Raw genomic sequence first — 12,729 nt, 5'->3', positions numbered from 1 at the left:
TAAATATTATAAATAATTTGATGATAAACTATTATAAAATAAAATCGAAACCAACTTTTAGACAAAGACTACATACATACTACTTAATTTTAGTTCTGACCATTTGTAATAATTTCTATATTTTTTTATCTAATTTTAAATGATAATGCTATTAATTGTAATACTAATTTTGATTTATTTAGTATGTAGAACTGACATTACTGTGCCCTTACAGGGTTCATGTTTGATCTGTACTGACTAATTTAGTACAACTTGTATGCAATAATAACTAAATTTCGCTAGAAATGTCGATTACGATAATTAAAAGACGAGGCCTCTGATGTTTGGGCAACAACTAGACGGTAATGGCTCACAAAGAGGCTATTCATCTTTACCATTCAACCAAACTACAATCTATTCGTATTTTTTCCTTAAAAATAAGTGTTTGTTGTGTCCTATGTCGAAAAAACTAACCAGATCTATTTCCAGCTGGTACAAATTAGAAAACACGAAGACGGCGGGTGCAGTGGGTATAGTCCCGTAGAGAAAAGCATATGTTGATAGAGAAGAAGTCTCAGATTCATTTGCTCCAGTTTTAAGCGAACTAACAAATTCTCTCATCACTACAGGTAGAATTATTCTGGAAAACAAAAATTTTACACAGTTAAAAAAAAAATAGGTGTAAAATGTGTGGGTTTATTAGTTTCAAACGAACTCAAAATATTAAATGAAAATAATCTGAAGTGTTCCTTTTACTTAGAAATTCCCTCTCCATTTTACAATATACGTGTAACATATTTTCTTGGAAATCGTATTGAGCGGCGGCGAAAGGAACTACACAGGAGATGGACAGCAGGTAGCTTAGATTCATAATCTATGAATATACCTACGATTACCCTGAGACCTAAGATTAACCCATTGCTTAGAAGAATAGATACTCACAATTTGACCATGATTAAGACGCACGGCAAAAGAAGCGCTGGCCCTCTAAGCCTGTGTATCTGTCCGACCATGTGTAACCCCAGTAGGAAAAGAGCAGCAGCCGAAAAGGATTGCCCAAACACCTGAGAATTCGAAAATATAATTTATTTATAAGCATTGGCACTAAGATAATATAATCACATATGTTGCTCCAATTCCAAAGTAAGTAAATAAATCGCTTGTGTTATAGAAATTGGAAACAACGACAATATCACAAAAATCCAGACTGGATACAATATAGAAAAGATTTCTTTCTACATTGACCCAGATGGGGATGCTACAATGCTACAATGAAAACCGTGGTGCAAGTCACTCATCATGGATGTCAAAGATAACATACAAGTAGGTAGTACATTTTATATACATAAACTTTCTTCTTTAGTTGCCAAATTCGAAGTGAGGCAACAAGAATTAGAACTGACCACATAGTAAGGTTCTTTACTGGTTTCAAAAACTGTACTCAAGCTTGCAAGTAATAGGGTGAACATAATGCAGTTTCGAGTACCTCGACGGGCTAAAGTTTGCACTGTGACATTCCCAGTAGAATCAATTTGGAAAATGAAGTTTTCTAAATTGGTTCTGGTCTACGTGTTATGGGTAGTGCCCTGGGGTGAACTCCATTGCTCTAGTACTCATAGTACAGGAAATACCCTAGTTTGAGACCAGGTTATTGGTGTGGTTGTCCAGCACGTTATTATTATTATTTTGTTTGACCTGGCTACATTATCAACCGTAGCATCTTACCATCCATACTGTAATCACAGGGTAATATGTGAACATGCAAAAACAAACCTGTATTATAATATTAGATTCCAGGAGCATCAACTAGTAAGACCTGGCTCATATTGGCGAAATGGCATGGCAAGGGATTCTTTGCCATTTCTAAAACAAGCACACACTAATGGCAATTATGTTGCGGATCCTTAGGCATACCGAAGCATAACGTCGCGACTTCATACTCGCGCCTAGCATTTCTTCAGTGATCTGAATAATATTTATAATGTTGATGTTTATAGTTATAATGTTGAAAGCATGTATGATACCAGTTGTATATTTTATAGAAAAAGAGAATCACATTCCAAAAAGGAGAAAATTTTGGGTGAATAACCTTCAAAAGCCTGCTGAAGCACCTGAAGGCTGCTGAGGCATAACGGAGGCTGCCGGCTTGGTATACCTAAGCTTACCGCAGTTTTGTTTTTGTAGCTACAAATGATCATAACACTAAGGTATATTACTATTCATCTATCGTCTAAAATTTCCTTGCCTCAGTGTGCATGTTGGCCACAGCTAAGTAGTAAGTAGTATATAAAGGTAGTTGAATAAGCATTAAAATAGAAATACGAACCTCTAAAAGACCTTCAATGTAAATGCTCAATTTGTGTTTAAACAAGATGTTACCAAGGATACCCAAAACCGTCATAACAAGTACTGGGTTGTAAGTGATTCCCTTTAAAATTTGCTTCAAAACTCTAATCTTGGACAACTGCTTCCTTCCATCGCCTTCAATTGTTACAGATTGAGTGATTTCTCTTTGTTTGTTGATCTCCATTAGAACAAACGCCACAGGGTTTAAAATCGCCAGAGATATTGGCGCCATGAGATAAAGGTACAATGCATATTCAGGGTGTGTTTTTCCATATATTGCATTTACTGAAATTATCAGGAAAACACTTAATAAACTGCAATATATATATATTAGGAACTCAATATTAATACACAAACATTTAATTGATATAAATTGTTGCTTGACTAAATCATACTCGTAAACCATTATTCAATTTGTGCCTAGAAATTTAAAAAATTATGACTGAACTATACTATATATACTATACTGTACAACTTTAATACAAACAGAAAATAACACTTACTGATAGGAAATCCCAAAGCAAAGTCATTGCTTTGTGTACAAAATATGGCAAATATCCCTGCTGTCCCCAAATTTATAGGTTTTGAGACAAGAAGGGTGACTGCTATCACAGAAAAGAATATAATCCCTTTAGCCAGTAGAATAGCTAGTAGAAACATCCAGTTAACAGTGCTGAAGTCTAGACGAGCAAGTGAGAGAAAAATTAGGGATGGCAAAGCAAAAGTGCCTACAAATGTGGCTATTCCTTTGGATTCTGTAGATGACACTACATTGAGACGACCTGCTATGTACCTGAAAGGAATATATTGTACACATTATTGTATACTATGGACAGTACAAAAACAATAATAGCGAAAAACATAGTTGACCAGACTTCTGTTTCAAAGGGTTCTATATCAATCCTATACGTAGATACAGCAGTCAGCAATTCTTCATACATTAAAATTTTTTATCTAGACTTATCTATTGCATATATTATATAGCAATCCTGGCATTGTTATTTTCTGAGTTGTTTTTCAAATGAGTGTATTGAGTAGTGCACCCTGAGTTTATTTCATTTCCCTGATATTTATAGTACAAAATGGGTTATTCAATGTCACATTTAAGTATTTATTATTTTCAAAATTTTATACATTTATTTGAACTTCAGGATTTAAAGTTCATGCAAAGGCTGTGTATTTAGACAGCCTTTGCATGCTAAATATAAAGTTCTTTATTGAAATTTAAAAAAGTGAAATACTCACCCACATAAAATAATTGCAAAACATTGGAAGAGAGCAGGATACAAATTATCAGTGGTTGTATCCCCTAAATCAATGCTATCTCGCTCCATGTTAAGATTTTGCATTAGACTCTACACACACATATGTATGTTCTCCTAAAAATTAATAAAGGAATATTGTCATTATAATATATGTCTTATCATATCTAAATATTTTTCAATCATAATACGCTAGACACTGAAAAGAAGGCTCTCTTTTGCTACATTGGTGTTTGTTTCATCTTAAACAGATTTAATACAATGTGTTATTAATACACACTATTAGTAATATGTATTAATAAGTACTATTACTAATAGTGTTGTAACTTGACACAAAGCACAATTACAATTTGTAGACAACGTATCAATGAAATATTTATTTGCTATGTGGTATGGAGATATGGATGGAAATTATTCAACCAATAAAATCAATGATTCTCATAAAGTAGTAACAGTCTTGGATCTCAAATATTATTCACAATATGAATCTGTCTTTACTGCAAATAGTAACTTTGTTGATATTTGGAAATATGGCATATTACAGTTCACTTGTAGTAAATTATACTAATAATAATGTTCCATTACACTGTAATACGAAATTTTCATTTTGGGACTTCAAATTCTTGAAAGCACTGAAAAGCAACATGAAAAACTGTCAGAATCAAGATGTCAAAACTAGGGATGGTCGATACAAGTAAATACGAGTAAGTACTCGATACTTTTGTTTCGATACCGAGTACTTTTAGTATCGATACTCTTCTTTCGATTGTTACTCGGTATCGGAAGAAAAATACTGGTATCGAATCGAAACGCGCACGCGTAAATATTTAACCTTATTCCCACTTCCCAGGAAAAGAACATCTTTTTTACAAATGATTTTTCTTTGCATTTTCACCGTTTTACAGAAAACAAATGCAAACTGCGAAGTACCAGAGTAAAAAATATGTATGCCTATCTATGGTCCCTTTGGATCATTTTTGGATGAATGGTACTACATACATCTCAGCGAATGAGCGAAGTTCAAAAAGAGAATTGGCGGGTTCTTATAGGAGAGCTGAGCGGTGCCCGTGTTGGCTGCTATATTGACGACATATGTATCAACAATATTAGTTACGCAGACGACATGGTATTGCTGAGCGCTTATGTTTGTCTAACGAAACTGATAAGTATTTGTGAAAGATGTGGGGCTAGTTATGATTTAAAAAACAACGTAACTAAAAAAGAATGCATGGTATTTAAGGTTAAACATAATTCTGTCAAATATTCCACCTGTTTTGTTAAACGGGAGTCCACTTAAGCGAGTGGATCAGTTTAAGTATCTTGGGTATTTAGTAACACCTGACCTTAACGACAACGCCGATATTGAACAAGAGCGTAGAGCACTGTCTATGAGAACCAATATGTTAGCCCGCAGGTTTGCATACTGTTCTACTGAAGCAAAAATTACACTGTTCAGATGTTATTGTACGATGCTCCAGCCAAACAATCTGTGAGTTAGTTTCACTCAGAAACAGTACAGTGCTCTACGTGTTCAATACAATAATGCATTCAGGATGCTGCAGGGGCTGCCGCGGTCCTGCAGCGCATCAGGGATGTTCGTGGAGGCAAGTGTAGATTGCTTCTACACTACGATGCGTAAACGAAGCACATCCCTGGCGCGCAGGATTAGGGCCAGCCCCAACAGCATCCCGATCAACATCATTTTTAAGTACGTGTATAATTGTTCAATGATTTACGTACTTAAAAATAAGTAGTGGTGTCCTGCGCTTTGACTTTGTTGTTTTGTGTACATGAATTAACATTAGATTTAAGTGAGTTTGTGACTAACTCCTTGGGTCCATGTTACCTAAATAAAGAATTTTATTATTATGTAGTTTTGCGGGAATTTGTATTTCAGGTTTTATATAAATTAATGTTAAATTTAGGTATTACGAAAAATTCGCAGTAATAATCGATTATCAAAATCTTTGCGTAGGTATCGATACTTTTGTGGTATCGGAACATCCCTAGTCGAAACACATCACTTTTTTTTTGGTACTGGTTTTTTCCATTGGAAAGGGCAAAGGCACTAATATGTCATACAGCCAAGACTGAGAATAATCGCTTTCTTGTATTCCATTACAAAAATGAAATGTCTTCGATAGTGCTTTTTACGAAATAATATAAAATTAGACAACATTCTTGATTTTTCAGGAGATCTGGTAAAGAAAGCGGGTTGTTTTCAGGGGTTTTGTATAGTTCAAGAAGATTATCGATGAGAATTATTCTAGCGATAGAAAAATGTGGGCAACCGAAAAATATATGATGCAAGGATTGGTTGGAGTAGTTACTTACAGTGAGCGCACGATGGGGAAGAGATCATGTGCATTCTATGCAGGCGTTAATTGAAACGTCCATAACCCGCCGCCGCCGCCGCCGCGTTTTTCCTCGCGCCGCCGCCACTGACAAACGCAATCGGCGCGCCATTCAGTTCCATCAGGCGCTCCGATCGTATGCACGCGCACGCTTCCGTATTGTGTATGTGAAAATGACGACGCCAGAAAATTACTTTTCTAAGATAAAACTTTTTTTTTATAAAATGTAAGTTCGCATTTGACCTCCATCTCACCTGATGGAAAGTGACGATGAGGTCGACGATGGATTAATGCCCATTCACTTTCGCCATGAAAAGGCCCAAGTTATAACGTTCAGGGAACAAGTCTGCAGGCAGGGAATTCCAATCCATAGCCGTTCGCCATATAGATGTGGAAGCGTAATGCTTCGTGCGAATCTTTGGAATATCCACAACATAGAGGTGGCACCCAAGTCAACGCGTAGTCCTCCAGTGATGGACAGAGGAAAGCGGAATTAAATCGTGTAATTCCATCGCACACTCTCCGTGATATATCCTGTAAAATACAGATAAGCTGGCAACTTTACGGCGATGTTCAAGGCTCTGCAGCTTCGCTTCCACTAATTCCGAGTCACCTATAAGCTTCTTGGCACGGTTGTCAATTCAATCCAAGGTGATCAGTTGGTATGTAGCAGAGCCATTCTAAAGGTGGCAACAGTACTCCATGCACGACAGGATTTGCGCTTGGTACAGCTGAAGCAACTGTCCCGGTGTGAAGTAACGCCTCACTCTGGAAAGGATCCCAAGCTTCCTCGCTGCACGTCTGGCCATGGATTCAATATATCTGCCGAAGTACAAATTGGACGACAGGTCCATTCCAAGTAGCTGGAGACAGTCGGCTACCAGTATGGATATATCACGAAAAGTCGGAGTCAGCTCAAAGGGACTCCGTTTTGTGGATAATAGACATGCCTGCGTTTGGTAGCATTGAATTTGACAAGATTGGCATCGCCCCAATCGGAGACTGCTTGAGTGTCAAATCCAAACAGCTAACCATAGACTCTCGACAATACTGGATTTCCTCTCCACTAACCCTTGCATTGGTCAAGTATCTATCTACAACTGTGTTGTCATCAGTATACGCAATAGTATAATATGGTATAATTTCAGGTGTGATATGCAGTAGAAAGAGAGTTGCCAGTATGGAACCCTGAGGAATCTATCGCCATATTTTCGGAAAAGTAGCCTTCTAAATCCTCTCAAATCGAACGTTCGCTCAAGAAATCTGAGATCCAATTGCAAAGTGGGAAGCCCATAAAAGGGAAGCTTACTTAAAAGGTTTGCGCCTCGCTCCATATGTGATAGGCATACATAAGAAGATCACCAGTTGATCGCCCTCGTCGGAATCCGTACTGGCGATCACTGACGAGGTCGTTGTCTTCAAGGTACGACAAGAGACGGTTGTTGAGTACACGTTCCATAGTCTTACAGAGTACGGAAGTGACTGACATAGGTCTATAGTTGACAGAGTCAGCTCTGCTTCCCGTTTCCGGCACAGGTTGCACGTTTGCAAGCTTCCACGACCTGGAAACTACACCAGTCTCAAGTGAGAGGCGGTACAGGCGTAGGCGTGTGAGAACAGGAGACAACTCAGGCGCACAGTTACGTAGGACTAGTGCTGGAATTCCGTCTGGCCAGCTAGCTTTATTCACGTCCAGAGTTCTAAGTATTTCTTTTTGGTGTATGCGAATTGGCACCATAGTGCAGCCAGGCTGAGGCAAGATGAGATCCAGACGCGAACTCTTTGCAAAGAGTGAGGCAAAACGATTTGCCTTGTCTTCTGCAGTATAGACCAGCGTGCCGTCCGATCTCAGCAGAGGTGACATAGATAGGCGACAAAAGTTAGTTAGTGACTTAATATATAAAGATGTTTTGTTTAAAAGATTAATTTGTCCATTTCTGTGTACTTTTCCCGATGCCTTCAGTAATCAGTAATCAGTAATTTATTGCATTCCACAATGTAAAAATACAGAGATGAAAAACTTATATCTATGAGCATCAATTGTGGACCCTGTTGGGCACAGCAATTTCGGTAGAGAGGAGGACGCTATGTTGATATATTTATTTCCAGATATGAACAATTATACAAATTATAAATCTTAAAAATTAAATGCACCAAATATTAAAAATTTTTATGAAAAATAAATGTCAATAATAATTATCCTGTAGTCAAACTAAAAACTATTTAAAATGTCAAATGATTAGAATTTATATATATTTAAAATGTCAAATAATTAGAATTTAATTTAAGTCTATTTAAAATGTCAAGCCATTAATTAATTATGTATCTATCGTTTAAATAATCATCAACATTGTAATAGCTTTTCGACAGAAGAATTTGTTTCAGCTCTGATATAAATTTCTTATTATTATCTATATTCAGAATTTTGACGGGTAATTTGTTATAAATTTTAATGGACATGGCCAATGGGCCATCTGCATGTATTTTGAGACGAGAGCGGGGCAGCATTAATTTGTTTGGGTACCTTGATGTGTGGTGTGTGGAGAGGTCTGAGCGTTTGGTGTATAATTCTGGGTGTTTACGTAAAAATTTACACGTTTCTAAAATATAAATGCATGGTAAGGTTAGTATTTTGTGTTTTTGAAAGTGAGGCTTGCATGTGTCGGTTTGTTTTATGTTACAAATTATTCTTATTATTTTTTTCTGTAATGTGAAAAGCGATGGTGCATCAGTGCTATTACCCCACAGAGTAACTACGTAACTTAGCCAAGCATAGGCATATGCGTAGTACGTCGTTATCGCTGTTTGTGTGTCTGTAGTTTTTTTTATTTCATAAAGTGCATAATAAAATTTTGACATTTTCATACGAATTTTTTGAATATGTGATTTAAAATTAACATTGGAATCTATATTTAAGCCAAGCAAAGTCCAACTATTTACTACTTCCAAATTTATGTTTTTATAACTAAAATTAATATTGATTGGTTGTTTTTGATGTGGGTGAAAAGACATTAATTTAGTTTTTGCATAGTTAATTTCTAGATTGTGGTCTGTCAGCCATGACTCGGTTTTTTCTACAAGTATTTGGAGCTTGCTGTTTAAAAGAACATTATTTTCACATGACGTTAATATGGAAATATCATCTGCGAACAATATACAAGTTTCGTCAGTGACTGTAGGGAGGTCATTTATATAAATGAGAAATAGGAGGCAACTAATAATACTTCCTTGTGGTATTGAGGCATTTATAATTTTTGGATCCGATCTTATTTTTTGTATTTCTTTTGTCCCATAATTAAAATAATCTATTTCAACGAATTGAACTCTATTTCTTAAATATGACGCAAACCAGTCATGGGCTTTACCGCGAACACCTATGCCCTTTAGTTTATCTAATAATATTTTATGTTGTACTTTATCGTAAGCTTTTGACATATCTAGTAATATGCCAATAGCGTATTTCTTTTTATCGATTATATTAAGCACTTCTTGAATATATTTATATACCGCTAAGACAGTTGACCGTTTTTTGCGGAAGCCGTTCTGACTTTCGTTGAATATATTAAACTTTTCACAGAAACTGTAGAGTCTATTATACATAGCTTTCTCAAAAATTTTTGAACACGAGGGCAAAAGAGCTATTGGGCGATAATTATCATTTTTTGATTGAGTTTTATGGATCGGTTTAACTATTGTTTGTTTTAACTGATCCGGGACTGTGCCTTCTTCAAATGACTGATTTATCAGTAACCAGAATGGCAGAGCTAGCTCGTCAGCACATTCTTTAAGCAATGCTGGCGGAATGCTATCGATTCCACAGCTTTTTTTGTTTTTTAAGGATTTTATAATGGTATGTACCTCGAGAATAGTAACAGGTTTAACGAACATTGTGTTTTCGAGCGGGTTAAGCACTGGTCGCCCTTTCGGTTCATTATAACACGAGTTAACGTTAATTTCGCCAATCGACGCAAAATAATCATTGAACATGTTTGTTATTTCCTTTGGGTTTAAGATATGGCTATTGTTTATTTTTAGTTGTATATTAGTTTTTTCTCTTTTAATAGTTTTATTTGTTCTCTCCCTAACTATATTCCACATCGTTTTAGCTTTGTTATTTGATCTTTTCATTTTATCTATGTATTGTAAGCGTTTTGCTGTGATAACTGTACGCTTTAAGAGCTTTTCATATTTCTTATAATAAGTGTTTAAGATTTGATTATTACATTTAGAAGTGAAAATTTTTAATAATCTCTTATTCAAACAAGATTTTTTTATGCCAAACGATAACCAATATTTTTTATCGGATTTAATTTTTATTTTTGTCCTTGGAATGAATTCATCTAATATTTTTAATATTAAACTAATAAAGCGTTTACAATTTTCATTGACATTTTTGTTTTTATCAATTAACTCGAACCAATTTATTGTTTTTAGTTGGTATTTAAATTTCTCACTGTTAAATTTATTATAGAGCCTTTTTTCCGCACACCAGATTTTAAACTTTTTTTCTTCTGAAAGTTCCATATGCAAGATTGTGGCTGAATGGTCTGAAAAGCCTAATTCTTCGACTGTAGCGTGCATATTGTTAGCAGTAAAATTTGTAAAAATTAAATCCAAGCATGTAGCAACTGTATGTGTTATGTGTGTTGGTTTTCTAACATGTTGTGTAAAATTATATTCTGACATCGTCTCTAACAATTGTTTAGATTTTAAATTATTATTGAGATCGATATTAAAGTCTCCTCCTATAATTATATTCTTCCTGCTAAATTTTTTTCTTAAATAATTTAATATTATGTTCAGTCTATTCCAAAATATGTCCTCCTCTCTTCTATTCCAATACACAACTACTAATAAAATATTTTCCTTAACTAAATCAGTCGCACATACTTCCAAAACATAATCAATAGACATATCTGACATTTGACTATCTGACATTTCTCATCATTTCAAAAAATCCATTGTTCATCCGATTTACAAGGTCGGGGTAGACGCCAATAACTATAGACCCATTTCCATTCTTACTTCCTTGTCTAAAATATTTGAGCGTGTTATCAATAAAAGACTTGTCAACTGCCTTGAAACCAAACACATTCTTGCGAAGGCTCAATATGGCTTTAGGAAAAACATATTTACCGATAATGTGGTTCATGATTTTACAGATTTTTTAGTTAAAAAGCTTGACAGCAGTAAGAAGTGCTTTACTATTTTCATTGACCTCGCAAAAGCCTTCGATACGGTCTCAATTCCAAACCTGATAGGGAAGCTGGAAAAGATTGGCATTAGAGGAACACAGTTAAAATTATTGACAGAATACCTGACAAATCGAACTGAGCGTGTCAAACTTGGTGACTACCTTAGTGATGAGCTCCCTATTACACATGGTGTCCCGCAAGGTAGTATTGTTGGCCCAATCCTCTTTTTATGCTATATAAATGAGATCTGTAAACTCCAATTAACAAATTATAAAATAATTGTTTACGCGGATGACACAACACTTAACAATCTTGAGCATTGAGGGTCGTATTTCAGAACTCTACTTAATGCTCAAGTCAGGATCTGAGTATGATTTCAAGCACTAGAAATACGACCCTAATGGCCTGCCATCATGAAACCATACTCAAATCCTGATTTGAGCATTGAGTAGAGTTCTAGAATACGACACTGAGTAGAGTTCTTGAATACGACCCATAGACTAGCGATGGCGAGCCGAGTTATTCCCACAACGAGTCAACTCGAGTTACTTTTTTATGAACTCGAGTTGTCTCAGTTCAGTACCCCGTCGTCGCGCGCCGAGCCGAATACTTCAAACCACAGACTACTTTAGTCGTAGACTATTTACTTTAGACTACTTTAGTGAACTACTCTTCAAACATCATTCATGCAACGCAATGCGCAGCGGCTACTCGTTCGGTGACCTTCGGAGCACGCTCGAGTCGCGTCGAGTCTGTGAATCGTCGGTTCACTCGGTTCGAGTTCAACTCGTGGTTGTTCTGTCGAGTTAGCTTTAACGTCTCATAGGTAAGGCACCACTGGTGAGTTGATAAACAAAAGAAAAGTTGATGAATGATAGTTTTTTCTATGGAAATCATTTCATTTGCTATGAGCAAATGATGGAAATGGTTTCGATAGAGTTGATTTTTTTAAATTTATTGAGCTTTGGCAACGAGGCAAGCAGCTTAAAACTACTTATCAAAACTAATCGGTGAAGTATCTAAACCTTAACACAACAACGTAATAAATAATAATAATAATAATAGTAAAAAAGTATTCATAAATTATAAAGGATCAAAATTATCCGTAAAAAAATTCAAAATAATAATATACATATTGAATTTTTTTAAGAGTTCCCCTGTACAGTATAGTCTCTTAATAATCCTTTTCAACTAAGTATTTCGATGTGACAAAAAGTTAGTAGAAGTTAGTTAAGTAGTAGTAGTAGTAGTAGTTAAGTTAGTAGTAGTTAGTTAGAATATAGAATTAAATGCGCTAAAATGTGATTTTTTTTGTGGTATTTCCAACGATTAAATATACTTGGTATTGCCAGATAAACGATAACAACAGTCCATTCGATTATAAATTTCGATATATTACTTCTAAGAGTGGGAAATCAGAAGCCAATCAAGACAAAGAAAAGTTGACAACAATTTTTAGGTATTTGCATTGGCTCTACCTAAAAGAAATTGTTCCCAAATATAAAATGTGCTTAAATCGATTGGCTGAATCAAGTTCTACGTATTTGGATCAATAACAAATATTTAAAATGGCAATTATTAAAAAAAAACCAA

The 12,729-nt window shown here is 35.4% G+C and overlaps 1 protein-coding gene across 3 annotated transcripts; it reads right to left on the bottom strand.

Moving 5' to 3' along the window:
• Positions 1-342: 342 nt before the first annotated feature.
• Positions 343-4,202, bottom strand: LOC113228009 (integral membrane protein GPR155). Of its 3 annotated transcripts, none has more exons than XM_026461136.1 (6): positions 4,086-4,202; positions 3,571-3,704; positions 2,829-3,118; positions 2,306-2,610; positions 922-1,043; positions 343-619 (listed from the first exon to the last, which is right to left on the bottom strand). In XM_026461136.1, exons 2-6 carry the CDS (start codon positions 3,672-3,674, stop codon positions 394-396), a joined length of 1,047 nt encoding a protein of 348 aa, XP_026316921.1. In that variant the 5' UTR covers positions 3,675-3,704; positions 4,086-4,202; the 3' UTR covers positions 343-393. The 3 variants fall into 3 exon arrangements, with proteins under 3 accessions (XP_026316921.1, XP_026316922.1, XP_026316923.1); XM_026461137.1 differs by having other exon boundaries at positions 4,173-4,202; XM_026461138.1 differs by lacking the exon at positions 4,086-4,202 and having other exon boundaries at positions 3,571-3,796.
• Between the last annotated feature and the right edge of the window lie 8,527 nt (positions 4,203-12,729).

The sequence above is a fragment of the Hyposmocoma kahamanoa genome, unplaced genomic scaffold (assembly GCF_003589595.1).
Source record: "Hyposmocoma kahamanoa isolate Upper Pololo Valley unplaced genomic scaffold, ASM358959v1 220, whole genome shotgun sequence".
Taxonomy (NCBI): domain Eukaryota; kingdom Metazoa; phylum Arthropoda; class Insecta; order Lepidoptera; family Cosmopterigidae; genus Hyposmocoma; species Hyposmocoma kahamanoa.
This window is presented reverse-complemented; position numbering and strand designations above follow the sequence as displayed.

Excerpts from the sequence above, each read along its gene's own strand:
- LOC113228009 (XM_026461136.1), bottom strand. The coding sequence starts at position 3,674 with ATGCAAAATCTTAACATGGAGCGAGATAGCATTGATTTAGGGGATACA. Across the intron at positions 1,044-2,305 it reads ACATTGAAGGTCTTTTAGAG|GTGTTTGGGCAATCCTTTTC; the intron begins GTTCGTATTTCT and ends TCGAATTCTCAG. Across the intron at positions 620-921 it reads GTCTTAATCATGGTCAAATT|AATAATTCTACCTGTAGTGA; the intron begins GTGAGTATCTAT and ends TTTGTTTTCCAG.